The 17,747-nt window shown below is 44.6% G+C and overlaps 1 protein-coding gene across 5 annotated transcripts in view; it reads left to right on the top strand.

The window, feature by feature from the left end:
• RAI14 (retinoic acid induced 14) overlaps window positions 1-6,803 on the top strand; it is an 88,720-nt gene extending 81,917 nt beyond the window's left edge. For all 5 annotated transcript variants that reach the window (XM_065860607.2, XM_065860610.2, XM_065860609.2 and 2 more), the window contains 4 exons: window positions 421-1,947; window positions 2,722-2,871; window positions 4,440-4,505; window positions 4,767-6,803. In XM_065860607.2, the coding sequence (XP_065716679.1) occupies window positions 421-1,947; window positions 2,722-2,871; window positions 4,440-4,505; window positions 4,767-4,844 (1,821 nt within the window). In that variant the 3' untranslated portion in view covers window positions 4,845-6,803. The remainder of the gene's footprint in view (window positions 1-420; window positions 1,948-2,721; window positions 2,872-4,439; window positions 4,506-4,766) is intronic.
• Window positions 6,804-17,747: the final 10,944 nt, after the last annotated feature.

Genomic DNA, 17,747 nt, shown 5'->3' with positions numbered 1-17,747 from the left:
AAAGATGTACCATGAAGATAATTTAATGAGCTTGGTGGTAGTAAGATCGTAGAAACACTCCGCCTCGAAGGATTAAATCATTGTTTTGATCTTCTCACTTTTCCCATCAATTACTGAATAACATTCTAAAAGCTGTCGGTAACAGTTGTGTTAGCAGAATTTTAATTTGCATAGCTTTGATTATTAGCTTATGGAGATCAGCCCAGACTTTGAAATGAGCTTGGCACTTACTGCCTTCTCTCACTGTAGATGACTAAATGGGAGCAGCTGGGTTTTGAATTTTTCTAGAAGTTTCTTACATGGTGCTTTAATTATCTGTCTCTGTAGAATGTGGCAAGATTTCATTGCTCACTCTGTTCTAAAAATTATAATAATGTACTTGTTTTTATTGTGCAATTGTTTGGGTTTCCTTTTGCACAGGAAAGAACACCTAAAGAAGTGGATTCAACCATAGAATCTTACCATTCAACACAAATCGAGTTTGAGCAAACAGCAGATAGACAAAATGAGTTCTTGGCTCAGGAGCTGAAGTCTACGTTAAATGCCACGGAAATTCAAGAGAAGTTGACAAGCCCCAGTGAAGTAAAAATTAAGTACCTCCAGGAAGACTTAAAGGATGTACAGAGCAAATCAGAGAATTCTGAAGCAAAAAGAAAGAACATAGAAGTTCGGGTCCAGTCTAGAGTGCCAGAAACAGGTCATTTGAATAGCACAGATATTTCAGAAAATGGTTCTGATCTTAATCTGAGGTTCCAAGAAGCTCAAAGCAGGTATGAGGAATCTGGGAAAGAGGTTTTGGATGTACAAAGACAAATGAAGCTGTGTCTCGTTTCCTCTGAAAGTGAAGAAACCAGTTCTGATCTGAGTAGGTTGAAGGTTACATGCGAAGAAGTTGAAATGCTTAAGCAAGAATTGAAGCGAGCGTTGGAGGAAAGTGAAAGACAAAAAGAGAAAGTGAGAGAGCTACAGAAAAAGTTTGAAGAAAGAGAGCAGAATGTGGCAAGCAAGTTGTCTGTGGATGAGTGTGAGGAAATGAAGAATTCGTATTGTTCAGTTATTGATAACATTAATCAAGAGAAAGCTTTGTTGATTGAGAGATACAAAGAAGGGCAAGAAGAAATTAAAAGGCTGCAGGAAAAGCTGACAAATCAGACACAGTTGGAATCTAGGTCTGAAGCTGGAGAAATGAAAGATACAATGCAGAGAATGATAGACGAGCTCAACAGACAACTTAGTGAGTTGTCTCAGTTGTACAAAGAAGCACAAACAGAGCTTGAGGACTATAGGAAGAGAAAAACTGTAGATGATATAGATTTGGGCTACATTCCTAGAGATGAACATGAGAAACTGATGCAGGTAACAAATTCTTTGAAATACAAAGCAGAGAATGAGTTATTGGAAATGAAATCCCAGTACACAAAAATATTAGATGAAGCAGAAGAACTAAAGCAACTGTTAGATGCTCAGAAACAAAACTCTTTGCCAATTACTGAACACCTTCAGGTGATGAATGCACTCAGAAATACTGTAAAGGAAATGGAGGAAGAAATAAATGAGCTCAAAGCACTGCTTACCAGAAAGGAAAGTGAAGTAAGAAACTTACAGAAGGAATTACTGGAAGAAAAAGCTGCAATTAATGAAGCGATGGTACCCAAGGCTACATACGAAAAGCTCCAGTCATCACTAGAGGGTGAAGTCAGTGTTTTGTCATCCAAACTGAAGGATGTAATGCAAGAGAAGGAAAACATGTGCTTAGATGCCATGCAACTGAGAAATGAAGTTTTGCACTTGAAAGAAGAGAAAGAAGGTATGCATACACTGCTTGAAGCAAAGGAACGGGAGGTGACTGGTCTTCACCAAAAGTACCATCAAGCTCAAGAAGATCTTCTTGAAATGAAAAGATGTTCTGAAAGCTCATCGAAACTGGAAGAGGATAAAGATAAAAAGGTTGGTGATTCACTACAGTGGAGGAGTAGTACACGAGTACAGACTGCAAAACATGTTGGGTGATACATGGGTGACCTAACAGACAATGTTGTGTCAGGTGTTGCAGAGTGGAGTAACTTTTGAGTATGTTTGCCCCTCTCAAAATCCAGATATCAAAGTTAAAGAAGTTTTCAGAATGTTTAACTTTACAGTTGGTATCCTTCTCCTGAGGAGATATGCACGATCTTTCCATTTACTTCTTTTAAGTTCTACTTAGGTTGTGTTCACACTTTTCAGCCAACTGAAGTCAAAGAAGTGGGATTTACAGCAGAAGAGATGGCAGAGGAGACAAGAAAATAAAATAAACAAAAATTAACTATTTTTATTTTACTATATCATCTCAACCTTAGCAAGACTTGACTGTTTTTCCTCTGCAACTACCATATCTGTCACTACAAATTACTTTATAAAAAGCTATGTATTTTGCTAGCTGTAAATAGATGGCCTACATTTGGTGTTTCTGTGTGTCTCATATTCATCAGGAGTATTTGTAAAGATGCAATCCTTGTTTGTAAATATTGCTGGTTTTCAGAACAAGGAATGCATTTTGAATTGACTGGGCTAGGAGGGGGATAGGGAACCATTGTAACCCTTTACTTACATGACATCTCTACCAAGTGTTTATTTACATCTTGTTTTTCCCCACTTCTTAAATTTAAGTCACAAATAACCCCAAGATGAGACCCACACTATGCATTGTAGCTTTTCATGAAAACCTATTTTTTGCCTCCCTAGATCAATGAAATGTCCAAGGAAGTTAGCAAATTAAAAGAAGCATTGAACAGCCTTTCTCAGCTTTCCTACTCGACCAATGCCCCCAAAAGACAAAGCCAGCAGCTGGAGGCATTACAACAGCAAGTGAAGCAGTTGCAAAACCAACTGGCTGTAAGTGTGATAATTTGTAAACCGACCCATTATTCCCACTTCTCTGAAGATACGCATGCCATTCTTCAATCTGCTTTATTTAAAATAGAGCACAGTCAATTAGTACAAGGAAAGGAATTTTTATCCAGAAATTCTATAGTTTCTCTGTTTCTCTGAAACATTTAGGATTTTGCAAGTCACAAGTTCTTCTTTAGAAACAGTCTAACTGAAGAAAGCTGTTTCCACCAATAAATTTCCTCAGATAAATAGTAGAGGAAAGTTCCTGTACTTGTAGTGGAATGATGTAGTGACCAGACCTCCTACTGAGATCCTGATTTCTCAGTGGATTTTTGTTTTCTCAAGAACATTGTCACCTGAAGTCTCTTTGGTTTTTTAAGCTAAAATAAGTTTGACTTTCTGGAATAAAGTAGTCACTGAGGGCCTGAAGTTTCAAATCAAGCAAATCTATCTGTTTATAGGGAGCACAGTACGTTCTCTGAAACTCTGAACTGCTTAAAGACTTTTTTCTTTTTATTATATTTATTTGTGCATGAAATGTCCAGTCTTCCAAGCTGAGTCGTAATTACTATTTCCAAAAGCTTGCCTGTCCAAAGGGGCACTTTAATTCACTGCTGGGGATGAAAAGAAGGTACTGCCCATGAGAGACCTTGAGAGCTCTGGAGTAACTCTGAAAGGAGAATTCCCAGCCTGACGTGCTAAGTGGCTTACCTGGTGTCTCCTCTCCTGCCTTCTACAGCAGACAGAAAGAAGAATCAGTGTGCATATGGGCCAGAAGAATTCCCTTGCAGTGAGGAGAAATAAGCAGGCACACACTTAAAAGCTTCATCCTCTCAGTGCAGTGGCCCAGATTGTTTCCTATCCCAGGCCAACAAGCCTGAAAGGACCCTTCAATCTCCCACTGCTTAAGGATCAGCAAAGTAGCATAAGGTGCAAAGAAATGCAGCACATTGGGAAAGTGGGCAGGATTTAAAACAGGACAGAAGTATTCTTTCCTTCCTGCAGGCTAGCTTTCCCAACAGCTTCATGATGATTTGGAAAGGTGGCTCTGGGATATGTCAGTCTGTGGTAATGAAAAAGGAGGCTGGTTCTCCTTGTTTGAATGTGTAGTAATTAACTGAGGATTTCATGTGTTAAGACCTTTGTAAGCACCTCCTCTTCTCTGGGAAGGCATTAGCTGACAGATGGGTCACGGATTTCAGGGCAGAGATCAGTTGCAGTTGAGGGCTGATTTGTCAGAATATTGTTGGTTTACCTCAATTCTGGTCACTGATAAGCTCAGAAGTAGAGTATATGGTCATTCCACATCTTCACAGCTCAGTGCTTCTTACACCTTGTGTCCTCTCATCAGCTTTTTTACCGGGATGGACAGAATTACAGTGTTTCTGTGGACCACGCTCCTGAGCAAATTATGTCTTGTATGGCTAGTGGCACAGTACTGTCTGAGCCAGTTTTCTATGCATGCATAAGACTATGGTTTGTAATTCCCCAGAACTCTCCAAATCTAGTTGGGGAGTTCTGAAATCAACAGTTTTGAATGCTCTGTGACTTTCTGCTTAACTGTTACCTAGGAAACAAAGAAGCAACATCAGGAAATCGTCTCAGTTTACAGGATGCATCTTCTCTATGCTGTGCAGGTATGGTTGCATGTTATAAGTTACACAGTGTTGATATTTTAATGAAAGAAGTTTCTTCTGCAGATCTAGTAAGAACTTTGCATGTTTTATCTAAGATGTTCTACCCAGAAGATGTGACTGTTTAAGCACAAATTTAACACTGCTTCCTTTTAGGAAATCGATCGCATTTCTCACTATACCTTGAAAATAGTTTATAAATCTTCTTAAAGTGTGTAGAGATGCTTCAATTCAATCATATATTCTTTTTCTTCTGTTGTCTAGGGTCAAATGGATGAAGATGTCCAGAAAGTGCTGAAACAAATCTTATCAATGTGTAAAAGCCAATCACAGAAAAAGTAAACAAAAAAGCCAAGGAAAACTCCCCATTTTTATTAATCCTGTTATGGGTGTTTATCTAGATTTGCCTTAACATAAGATTTAAAATTGGCAATTTGCTGCTTTTGTGTTTTTGTGCTGTTTGTGAGGTGGATTTGTTTGTCTGTCTCTACCCATGTGCATTTGCTTGTGCAGTAACTAAACACATGCCTGCTTTTCATATCCAAAATGCAAGTATGTTCTTCAGACTTTTTACTTAGGCCACTCCATGTCATGTTTACCCTGGAAGTACTTTCTAGTTTCCTCCAATAGAGGGAGGTTAATCTAGAGAAAAGCACTTGTGTTGAATGGGTAAAGGTGAAATTCTCTGTAAGGTCTTCTATACTGTTTATATGCTGCATCTTGTTATTGGGGATAAACTTACTTGCTTGATGATGTAGCACTCAAATTCTTGCTGTTTTGCCATATGCAGTCTTTGGCAGAGCAGAAGTGAGCCTTGGAGCAGTGAGCAGAAGTAGGTATTTATGCTAAGCCAGAACATGAAACAGCTACACTGCATAGTGTAGTATTATTAAAGATTAACACACTGTAAGGTAGCTGTCCCAACCCATCCAATGCACTGAGTACACAAAATCGTACTATACTTCATAGTTTCCTTGAACTGCCTGGTGGTGGAATGAAACTATTTCAAAAGGTAAAATCATTAGTTTATTGAAATTCTGTACAGAGCAGTAGAGAGACATCTGTATGAACAACCCTTTATGATAGGTTTAGCTATCTATGCAAGTGTTGGCCATGAAGCTCAGGAACAAAACCAGAACATATACTTTAGACAAGGGATTCTAGTGAACACAGGATGTTTACAGCAAATGTCAATGCCTCATACTTCCTAACCTCACTTTTGTAAAGATCTTCTCTTCAGTATATTTTTATTGGCCCTCTAATGAATTTTTTTTGAACTAAACCATTTTTCTACATAATGTTTGCATTAAGCTTATTAACAAATATTTTTAGGTAATCGTGTTATAGAGAGTTTCTTTTTATACCCCGAAGTATTCAGTAATAGTGAAGCATAGTGAAGTGTTTTCAGTTTGTAAAAGGTCGTACAGAATAATAGACTTGTCTGTCAGTGTGGTCCAGAGCAGTGAAATGTCAAAATGCAATTCAGCCTGCTTTTTCAAAAAATGTAGAAATAATAGGAAGAAAACTGCAACAGGTGTCAAAAAATTCTACATGCCATGTCTAGAGGCTAGGGGCATCAGTAAAGCCTTTATCAGCACTTTTAAATTGAAAGTCGAATAAAAATGCCTAATGTGGTATAGTGTCAAACTATGGAAAAATGCTTCTATGCACACACTGCTCTTAAGGGTACAATCATTCTAACTAGCTTACAGCTTCACTATGATATTTGTTTTATTCCTGTTAGTGCATATGTCTCTAATAGGGAAATCTTCCAGAGCTATATGATGTATGAATTTATATAGAGTCATAATATGACAAGAGTCAGCACTGCCACAGGCTGACTGGACTCATAGTGCACTTACATCAGATAGTTCCTAACCCTGGCAAAACTAAAATGGATTTTAAAAGCAAAAAAGAAAAATCACACCTTTGCATCAGTTAGACTTTGTTACTTTTATTGGTTTGTTTAACTAATGTCTGCTAATTTCAAACAGTATTTTATAGCTAGATGGTTTTGAAAATGCTCCAAAGAAATGTGAAAAGAATTTTGCTGCAGCACTTCACAATGAACAACAAGATTTTAAGCATGATAATGCTGCCAAGTATAAAACTTGATGAACCATTTTGTTAGGTTGCCTGATGGATTTAGTCTTCTACTTTGTTTTGGTTTGTATATTTATTACAATTATCTTTGTGGAATATTGAAAATTATATGCTACAGCATAGTAAGTTTCTTTATATGTAATTTACAAGAAGTTTCCTTATGCAGCAAATAAACTATTTCCAATTTTTTCATTTTTACTCTTTTTGTGCCTTCATTTACTTTTTGTATTGCATAAAATCTCACTGCACTGTTAATAGTGCAAGTATGTTCTATATCTCACGTTTAGATAGCTATCAGAGGTACTGGGTTTTCCTCCCTGAAATCACAACTTGATTATTAACTTTCTGTCAGGCAGAATAGAATCCACTTCAAACCCCGTGCAACCAGTTTTGCAGAGTATGTCTTCTATCTGTGAAGTTAAGAGCCATTTCTCACATGGACATCCTGCTAGAGGGTAATACAAGCCTCCCATTCACCTCTGGGTGCATTCCAACTAAGTCTAGAAGTACCTTATAGCAGTAACACAGATTGGTGAGGTCCCACAATTTTTCAAAACTGCGATTCTCTATCACTTAGCACTTCACTCCATGCACAGAACGACACTTAAAGTATATACACTAAGTAATGTGTATATGCTTATGGATATATTGATATGTATGCTTCTCTTTAAACCTAGCAATAGTTACACAGTCAGCCCCATTGTCTTCTATCATGTCTCCCTCTCCTCAGTTTTATTTAGGAAACTAGTTTTTCGGTAACTTACTTGCAAATATCTTCCTGTCTGAGGGCAGAACACCCAAGTGGCAGGAACTGCACCTCTTTTGGTTACATCCTAGGGGTCACCTCGCTCTTTATCCTCTTGTAGAAAATTTCTGTAAGCTACTCAGTACTGCATTTTATTTGGAGAAGTCTGCTGACAAACAGGTATGAGAACCTGTTCATGGTGAGATTTCCTGTCAGGGAAGCTCTGCTTTTATGGCGTTTGTGCTTTCACAAGCAATGGGCCTGTTGCCTTGTATCTCCTATCTGAATTGCCACTTTCCCCTAGTGGATCACCAGATGCCAGCTCTGTTGCTTAACAGGCCTGTTTGGTGTTTGTTTTTTTTAGGGACAAACCTGTTGCAGTCCTTCATTTTGCCTTCCAAGTGGATTGTTGCCACATTTGAGTAGAAGTGCTTCACCAGCACCACCGGTCTGGTGGTTATTTATTTCTAGCCTGCTGCATAGGCAGTCACAGCAGCATGAGTCTTCTCCTGAGCAGCATTTTTACAGCTGATTTCTTTCCCTTTCCCCACCAAGTGTATGAATACTGTGGATGAACTCTGATCAAACTTACAGAGTGCAGCTTGCAAACCACAGAGATATTTTGGTCAGACTGTTCAGCTTGAGCATACTGGCTCTTCTCACCCATCCCATTCCTGCTCTCAGGTGCCTTATGCAGACAAAGGAAAGAGGTCATTGGTCCCCCTCTACCTGTTTTTGGTATCTTTGGGGTTTTTTCTGTGCAGTCCTACTTCTGGAGAACTGAGAGCACCATAGGTGTCATTCCCTTGATGCTGGCTTTTCAGAGGAACAGGAGATTGAGAGTGAAAGAAACAGTTACCGGATGGTTTATTCAGTTACCTCATGGGTTTAGGCATGAGGTAAAAGGCTGGTTGGTATTTCTCCATGATGGCTGAGCAGGGGGCTCAGTGATGGCAGAAAGCCCTGGTGGTTTTCCTTCCACCGCTCCTCAGGTCAACTAAATGATGATGTGCTACGTGTCAGCACAAGACAGCAGAAGCCAGGGGAAGGCCATGCTGCTGCGGGCTGCAGATAAGCGCAGCACGGTGCCCTAGGAGACACAATCAAGAGAGAGCCAGTGGAAGAGCTGGCTGGAGGTCACTTGGCAGATGCCACACCACTACATGGAGCTGCGATTTAGTTTTTAAGCCCACTTCACATCATGTGAGTTTTCCTGAGCAATGTTTGTCTGGGGGAAGGAGGGAGGTGGTGTGTGATTTCACTGCTCTGAATGTTTCAGAGCTAAATAAATTACTGTCACTATACCTGTTACACTGGGTTTGTGAACAAGGTTTTGGTAGCAGGGGAAAGCTACAGGGGTGGTTTCTTTGAGAAGCTGCCAGAAGTTTCTCCCATGTTTGACAGAGCCAATGCCAGCTGGCTCTAAGACAGAGCCACTGCTGGCCAAGGCTGAGCCCATCAGTGATGGTGGTAGTGCCTCTGGGATAACATGTGTAAGAAAGGAGGAAAAAAAAGAAAACAAAAAACACTGGTGTCTGGGGGAGGGATGTGAGAATATGTGAGAGAAACAACCCTGCAGACCACAAGGTCAGTGAAGAAGGAGGATGAGGTGCTCCAGACACTAGAGCAGAGATTCCTTTGCAGCCTGTGGTGCAGACCGTGGTGAGGCCGACTGTTCCTTTGGAAGTCTGTGGTGGAGCAGTTCTTCACCAGCAACCTGGGGAGGACCCTGCCCTGGAACACGGGGATGGCCAAAGGAGCTGTGACCCCATGGGAAGCCCGCACCAGAGCAGGGGGATGGCCAAAGGAGCTGTGACCCCATGGGAAGCCCACACCAGAGCAGGGGGATGGCCAAAGGAGCTGTGACCCCATGGGAAGCCCACACCAGAGCAGGGGGATGGCCAAAGGAGCTGTGACCCCATGGGAAGCCCACACCAGAGCAGGGGATGGCCAAAGGAGCTGTGACCCCATGGGAAGCCCACACCAGAGCAGGGGGATGGCCAAAGGAGCTGTGACCCCATGGGAAGCCCACACCAGAGCAGGGGGGTGGCCAAAGGAGCTGTGACCCCATGGGAAGCCCACACCAGAGCGGGGGGGTGGCCAAAGGAGCTGTGACCCCATGGGAAGCCCACGCTGGAGCAGCTCCTGGCAGAACCTGCGACCCCATGGAGAGAGCAGCCCAGGCTGGAGCAGTTTTTGCTGGCAGGACTTGTGACCCCATGGGGGACCCAGGCTGGAGCAGTCTGTGCCTGAAGGGCTGCACCCCATGGAAGGACCCATGTTGGAGCAGCTTGTGAAGAACTGCAGCCTGTGGGAAGGGACCACATTGGAGTTCAGAGAGGACTGTCTGCTGTGGGGGGGCCCTGTGCTGGAACAGGGGAAGAGGGTGAGGAGGAAGAGCGGCAGAGACAATGTGTGATGAACTGACCATTCCCCTCCCCCTGTGCTGCTTGAGGGGAGGAGGTAGAGAAACTGGGAATGAAGTTGAACGAGGAAGATGGGAGTAGTTGGAGGGAAGGTGTTTTAAGATTTAGTTTTATTTCTCATTACCCTACTCTGATTTGATTGACAAAAATTAATTTCCACAAGCTGAGTCTGTTTTGACTGCGATGGTAGTTGCTGAGTGATGTCCCTGTCCTTATCTTGACCCGTGAGCTTTTTCTTAGGTTTTCTCTCCCATGTCCAGCTGAGGAGGGGAGTGATAGAACATCTTGGTGGGTGCCTGGCATTGTGTTTAGACCATGAAAGCTGCTCTCTGGGGGCTGTGGCAGCATGGGGTACCAGCCTGGAGCAGGCAGGAGGGAGGAGGATAAGCAAGGCGGGCTGGAGGTCTGTGTGGGAGAGCTGCTGTCAGAGCAGTGGAGCAGGGGTGTCTGTCTGACCTGCCCCCAAGGAGGCTCTGGCTTGAGTCAGGCCAACCAGAGTGTCCTGGGACTTTCTCCACCTTGGTTGCCAGCCCTTATCTGAGCCAACAGCAGACGCATAAGGCTGAAGCAATCTGTCCTCAAACATGACACGTACCATGGGCAAGAATCACTGGCTCAAGCAGCGTCGTCAGGCCTCCCAGAAAGGGACGGGTCCTGAAGCAGAAGCAGCCTTGGTGGCTCTGGCCATCTGCAGGACCAGGACCTCAGCCTGCTGCCATGGGAGGTCTCAGATCCAGGCTGCAAAGCAGCTGCATGGTGGGTCACGGTGCTGCGTGTTGACGAAACTCACAGAAAAGCTCCTGGAGGAGTTTGCTGTTGAGATTTCAGAGTAGCAGCATAAGCAGACATGACATAACCCAGAACATACTGTGCAGGCATAAGCATAACCCAGCAACTTTTTTCAAACAAACAGGAACTGGCCGCAAGGCTTTTAGGGGAGATCAGTGGTTTAAATCCTCTGTTCTGTGGTTTCTGTCTGCCACAGGGAGCACTAAAAGTGCTATGAATTTCATGTCAAGTCACGGTTTAAGAGTTTGTCTGAGTACCTTGAAATCTTCATTGGTAGCAACACCCTGTGGTTGTCCAATAGCAAGTCGCTGGAGGTGCTCATAGGTGCACGTCAGCTCTTGGGAGATGCTCACAGAAGTGAAGGTTCCAAATAGTTTTCTTTGTCCCTTCCTCCTCCCCTCTTTGGATCCTTCACTGACCTTTTTTAAGATACTAAGTACAGAATAGAAGCATATTTTATTTTTATGTCTGTGTTCTCAGGGTGGTAACAAATTAATCAGTTCTATAAACCCTAGAATTACATGCAGTGGTAAACTGCAGCTGAAGTGAATTAAAACCTGTGATTTAGTAAGCTTCTACTTATTTGAGGAGGTTTGAGACACAAAGATTTGTTAGCTACAGAAAACTACTACCAGGGGATCCTGCTGCTGGCAAGAAAGCTGCATCCTTTGCTGGCCACCTACAAGTGTGGGGCTCCCCACACTATGATAGTGTGTGATAAAATACCTTCTAGGGGAAATGGCAGCCACTGCCTTGTTAGACCCAGTGATGGGATCCTGGGGTGCTTTGTCATCAACATCTGACCATCAGTTTTGCCCCTTTGCACAAGCTGTAGACATTTGTGCTTTTAGTCCTGCAGATGCCAGTCCCCAGTCCCACTGGTGGCCTCAGGAGGGTCTAATTTCTGATACAGCTCCTGAGCCATTTTATGGCAACACTTCTGTCACTGTTTACAAACCTTTGGCTGCCCTGACAGACTCTTATTTGATGAATTTAACACAGGTGTTTACAGGATCATCAGGTTTTCAGTCTGATATTTTAAAAGCTTGCTCGCATGCTGATCTGTCCAGATTCAGTGTTGGCCCTCCTGGTACATGTTCCAACAGCCGGAAATGCTCAGACGGTTGGTCATGGGGCCTCCTACCCGCAGCTGGAGATTGGAAACAGGCACATCTCGGTGACATCATCCAGCTCAGCGCTGGAGCCCGTATCTCCCCTGTCCCAGCAGGCGGCTGTTTACTCCTGCCTGCCCACCGTGTGCTGTTAACCCTGCCTGGGAGCAACGCTGCAGGTGGTACCCGGCACTCAGCAGCACTCAGGAGGGAAGCATTGCCCGCATCAAAACACAAATGTGCTTGTATGGGAAGCTGTGACTCTGGTGTGGTCACTCTCCCCTTCAGGATTAGCTAAAACACTCCCTGGTGATGGCTGGGCCGGGACCTGCAGTGCTCTTCTTGCATCCCCTGTCCTACAGCTGCAACAGTCCTGCACCCTGCTGAGTGCCTGGAAGCCCTGTCCAAAATGTCTGGGGGCATTTGCTCCTCTGTAAGCACTTTGCTGCCCACCAGGAGGCATCCCTGAAAGAACAAGCTGTGGAGCAAGGGAGTAGCTGGATGAAGCTGCATTTTCCAGACAAAGAAAAAAAAGAAGAGTAGAGGAGGGACAGAGAGCTAAACCTGGTTTTCCTTCACCTCTGAGTCTCCCCTGCAGCTGGAAAACAGTGTGGGGAGTGAAAACACAAAGCATGAAGGTCTACACTGCCCTGTTCCCAGAAGTAGCTCCCCTGGGCTCTTGCTATGCAAAGTGTGGCTCCCAAAAAAGCAGCACTGCATTTAACAGCTGGTGGGGCTGCAGCTGAATGTGAGCACAGGTGGCCAGATGTTGCGGATCCAGGTGCAGCCATTCCTGTGCAGAAGTTGCAGAGCCAGATGCGTGCTGGAAGGTGATGGGGAAGCAGGCAGTAGGATCTCTGTGCCCATGGGAGAGCAGTCTGCTCCCCAGTCCTGCTTCTTCTGCCTCACCTCCCCAGCAGAGGACGTGGGAGCAGCCGGTGGGATCAGGACCACCCCAAAGCCCTGCACTGCCTGAGGATGGCTGTGTGGTGTCCACAATGCTTCTAAAACTCCTGCCTTTGGTGCCACGTAAAGAAATCACGTCACCTTCTGACGACTGGCGAAGGGCAGGCTGGCAGTTTCCTCTGCTTTGGCTGATGGGTCCCTGGCCGTATGTTCCCTTGCAAATATCTGCATAATTAAAGCCACCCGAGGTCACCCAGTCAGGGTTGTAGCACGCAGGAGGAGGGTGCACAGCTTCACCAGCTGCCCTCCAGCAGCTCTGTGCAGCCCACTCCTCCCTGGAGCCTTTCTGGGCCCCGTGGTCACCTGTTGCTTGCAGGAAACACGCTACCCTGTGCTGCGACCAGGTAGATGCCTGGGTTTATCCCAGCATCTCTGGGACCTGTTTCATGCCTCTATTTAGGTTTTTAGGAGAGTGAATGTCTCCAACTAGCTGATGGCAGCATGTAAGAGTAACAGAACTCTCTGTGTCCAGCAAGGTGAACAGTTTATTGTAAAACCATGGGGAGAAGAAACGTGTTCTTGACGATACATCAGGCTACACCTATAAAAGTGGCCAAGAATGTTCTCAGATTCTGGAACGAGACCACACCTATCATTACACCATTTGGCATGGGCCCTGCTGTGGTGTTGGCCCAGACAGCCAGCAATTTTTGCAAATAACTGCCCAGCACAGCTCTGGATCAGCCCACTCCTCTTTGCAGATGACCCTGCACCTTGCAAGGTGAGGTTTCTGCAGTGCGAACCCTGGTTGCTCAGCATCGCAATGCCTCCATGCCCAGGAGCACCTCAAACAGCCCCTGCACAGGCCAGTGTTGCCTGGGATCCCGCACCGGGGCCCTCAGCCTGCACTGCCGGGGCTTGGGGGAGCAGCTTTGCATCCAGATGCTCTGTCCTCTGGTTTCTGGACTGCGTTCAGCTCTGTATGAAGTCTTAAGCAGAGTCCTTGGGCAGCCGCCTGGTTTTCAAGCAGAGACACTGTGGTTTGGTGTTGCTTGCAACCTCCCTGCAGCTACTGCCTGACTGGGTGGAGTGGCTTCACACCTCTCTCAGTGCTGCAAATCCATTGCTGCACTCTATGAGTATTTATGGGGTAAAATCCACACATATGTACAAATAGATAGGACATACATTGAAGCCTCAAGCTTTCTGCTGGTGTGCTCATTTTCAGTCAACCCATAGTACACCTGAGCTGGAAGGGCAGGAGGCTGCTATAATAAATTCTCCATGGAGAGCTTTCATCATCTCTTCTTGCAGCCTTGCACCAGGAAACTAGAAAACCCCACAGTCCCTCCAGGTTCATCTGCAAGAGCCAATCACCAACAAAGCAAGTTTAATGTCTACTTTTTGACCAGTGGCTCACTGGGATCTTGACCTGCAAAATTAACAATTGGGCTCAGGGCATTTCCAAAGTGCTGACCTGAACTCACTGAATGTTGCCGCATGCTATTGCTCCAGAGAGAGTGAAATTCCCACATTCTCTTTGCTCTCCTTGGGGCATATGCAGGCTCAATTCTGAAAGGAGATGAACTGGCTCAGGCCAGAGCTCTATGGTCCTGATTACAGCTCTTTCCTCAAAATAAACATGTAAACCAGATCAGATGACAGGTACCATAGTAGTGGCTGGTTTTCTCCAGGGTCACAAATAATAACTGATGGGACCACTGTTACAGGAATTGGGCATAAAAGACCCCAGGTCAGCTTGAGTTCTCAGTGTCCTATAACCACGCTGTAAACACAGATGAGTCGTGATGACAAAGAGAAGGGGGTGTGGGACAGCAAGACCTTCCTGTCCCGCTCCAGGCTGCGTCTCCAACTCTATTCCCTGCACAAACAATGGCACAAGTGAAAGCGCAGTATCTTCTAGAAAGTGCACTGAATTTCAAAAAGAAAGTATTTTGCACAGGATTCATAAGCCTTCTCAGTGGCATTGGTTGTCCTCTAGAACCAGAGATCCCAACACAGATTTGGTTTACAAGCAAGGCTTTCAGCTGTGCTTTTAATCAGGGTGAAGATTTGCTCTAGCGTGAGGTCAGGGTGTGCGAAGTGATGGCTCTGCAGTGCCTGTGGGCTGCGCCAGAGCCAGTGCAGCAACACCAGAGTTACTGTAAAACAAGTTCAGATGCTTTGATGGTCCCACCACCTGGCTTCAGTTCAACAGGCTGGCTGAAATCACCTCTTCTCCTGGCACAGAAGTGAGAGGGCAGCAGTAAATTGCTCTTCAGACCGCAGAAGTCTGAGACAGGTCTGTACCCAAAGCGAGAAAGCCTCCACAGGAAGGGTGTTACACGGGTGCAGAAGGAAGAAAATAAGCCACCAAAAAACCAGCAAGGTACCTTGAAAGCTGGCTATGGGGCATCTGTTTGAGAAGGGCTGCACCAGCCCATTTCTGTTGCTCTACATGTTGTTTTGGTTTTTTTTACCTGCAGGTGTGTCTCAGCTACAAAATGCTAGGCTCAACTACCTGTGTTTTTCCTTAGCATACAATTTGTATGTACATAATTTTTGTGTGTGCGCATGTTTTAAGATGTATGCAGTTGCACACAAGCTCCACGCACATAGCGATTGCTTTCAGGAACCTTTCTCTTCTCTGCAATCTGTTTACTCCTTTATTGTATCAGAGATGAACTCTTGGTCTCCAATCTGTATCACTTGATGGATACGTGGGTGGATTTTTTGTGTATTTTGTCCTCTCCCAGATGTGACCACGCTGAATCAGCCAAACGTGGACTGCTGATGGAGCAGCAGCCACTGCCAGCATCTCTGGAGGAGAAGAAAGAAAAATGAGGGACCCTGGTGACTCTCAGCAGCACATCTGGCACAGAACAAACTTCCTTGCTTTTGAAAGCACTTTGAACCTAATGTACCTAGGACAAAATTTTTCCTAAATACCCGTTATTGGAGTACAGCTTTTTATCTTGCATTTCCTGCACGCAACAGTTAATCAAAAGACAAGGCAACATTTCACAGCGAGCAGGACAGCGTTGTGACTGTAAACATTTCCCAACCTTGGCAGGTGGGCAGCATCAGCCAAGATCAGAGCTGCAAATGAACTTTAAGAGCTGGTGACTGAAGTTTTAGAGCAAAGCACAGCAACAGCTGAAGGATGCCCCATTGCTTGTCTCAGCTCTGCCCAGGGGTGCACTTAGAGTGTTTCTCACCCAAACACCAACGCTGAAGTTACTCCCAAGAGTAACAAGATGAGATGAGAGCAGACAAGGTCATCTCAACGCCCTCTTTTGTCCAAAATCCTCCTGTGGAAGTGGGAGTCCCAGCTCTGTGCTCAGGCACAGCATCCCAAACCCCTCACCTGCCTTCAGCCACCTGCTGCAGTCGGTGGGATTGCGTGGGCTGTCAAGCACAGAGGAGTGTGCACCCACCCGCCTCTGCTGGGAACTTCTTCAGGTAAAGAAGAGAAGACCATACATTCAGATTTTCCTGTGTCCTAAAGCACTGAACTAAAGTTAGCAGCTACTTTGTGGAACCAGAAACAGCAGTGAATAGTGCCAGAAGGGGTCCCTTTTAACTAAAAAGTCTGACCTGGTCATTATAACAACTAAATGGGGCACCAAGTGGTCAGAAAGAGCTGGTGTCAGGCTGAACCATAAGGCTGCTCTGCAAGCAGCAGGTTGCATGAAAACATCTATTCTCATTAGCTTTTGTATTTATGGCTTTGCTTGGATTGCTGATGACCTCTTTCATGGTGGGGTTTCTTATTCCTTGACTGTTCCACTGTCACAGAGCTGTATCTTCACCCCCCTGAGGTAGAGAAAAACCGGAATGAATAGCACTGGCTCAATGCAGCTTCTGGTGTGAATCAGGGATCAGCAATCTCTGAGAGGTAAAGGCTGTGCAAAAAGGACATCGAGAGGTGACGATACGAAAAAGCAGGAGATGAGCTGATTTGTACCTCTGGAATTTCATGTTCTTCCACTGTCTATGAAAACTTCCTCATGCTTATTTATTCAGACTGTCCTTCACCCTTGTGTTTGTCCACCCCATGGACCCACTCTCTCTGTTTTGGATGTGTTCCCGTTGCGTAGCTCTGTGTGACAAACAGCATGGGGGTGGCTCACATGCAGCTGCTGCTGGGGAGCAGCATGTGGGCGAACATGAGTCTTCTGAATCGCAAGCAGTGCTGAGCTCAGGTAGAAAAGGGGAGATCTTTGGAGAGCAGAAGTGCTGCAGAAGGCAGGGATGTCACAGGCAAGCTTGGAGGCGAAGAACATGGAGCACATAAGGATGCGCACAGAGGTAAAACTGAGCTAACCTAGAGACCATGGAATGTCCAGTGTTTCTGGGATTTTATCACCGAAGTAGCACTTTATTCTGCCTGCAATGGACAATTTCAGTCCTGCCATAAAAAATACTCGTAAGACAACAGAGCCTGCAAAACTGAACTTTCCGTATCTCTAGGAGATAAAGCCTCACCTCCTCACATCCAAGTAAGCGCAAAGGTTACTGGTGGCATTCACTGGACTTGCACAGCTGTTCCTGATTGTTCAAGGCAGACCCAATGAGGAGAAGGCGGTATCAGTTAAGAGGTACGCAATGCAATGGGAGCATTTTTGGTTGTCCCAGTTAATGGTGCTGAAAGATGTGAATTGATGCCAAATATATTTTTAGAAGAGAGTAACATCCCCATGGGTTCCTGGTAGGATGAGTTTATAGTCCAAGTAATATTTATAATACATAAATATATATATGCATATATATTTTATACATATACATTGATTATATATTTTATATCTTTACATTTGTGCTTCACAATCCTTGCCATATTTATTGGTCAAGCTAAGTACAGCTGACTTGGCACATGGATGTCTGGTGTCAATCAAGGCATTTCCTAAGAGGCAACCGGCCTCACCCAAGGTCAGATTTTCAGTGGTGTAACAGAGGATGAGATTTTCCTGGATTTCTTTGTTGTGCATCTTGAAAAAGTACCTCATATCTGAGAATGGCTGGGAGAACTGCAGTGCATTGAGCATGCAGCAGTCAAGACTCAAAAAAAAATCCCCCTAAAACCAGATATATTTAATCTGATTGGTATACATGCATGCAGTACATTGCAGTTTTCTCTTTCTAGCATGTATACACTCTGCTGAAA

The sequence above is a fragment of the Patagioenas fasciata genome, chromosome Z (assembly GCF_037038585.1).
Source record: "Patagioenas fasciata isolate bPatFas1 chromosome Z, bPatFas1.hap1, whole genome shotgun sequence".
Lineage (NCBI taxonomy): Eukaryota > Metazoa > Chordata > Aves > Columbiformes > Columbidae > Patagioenas > Patagioenas fasciata.
This window is presented reverse-complemented; position numbering and strand designations above follow the sequence as displayed.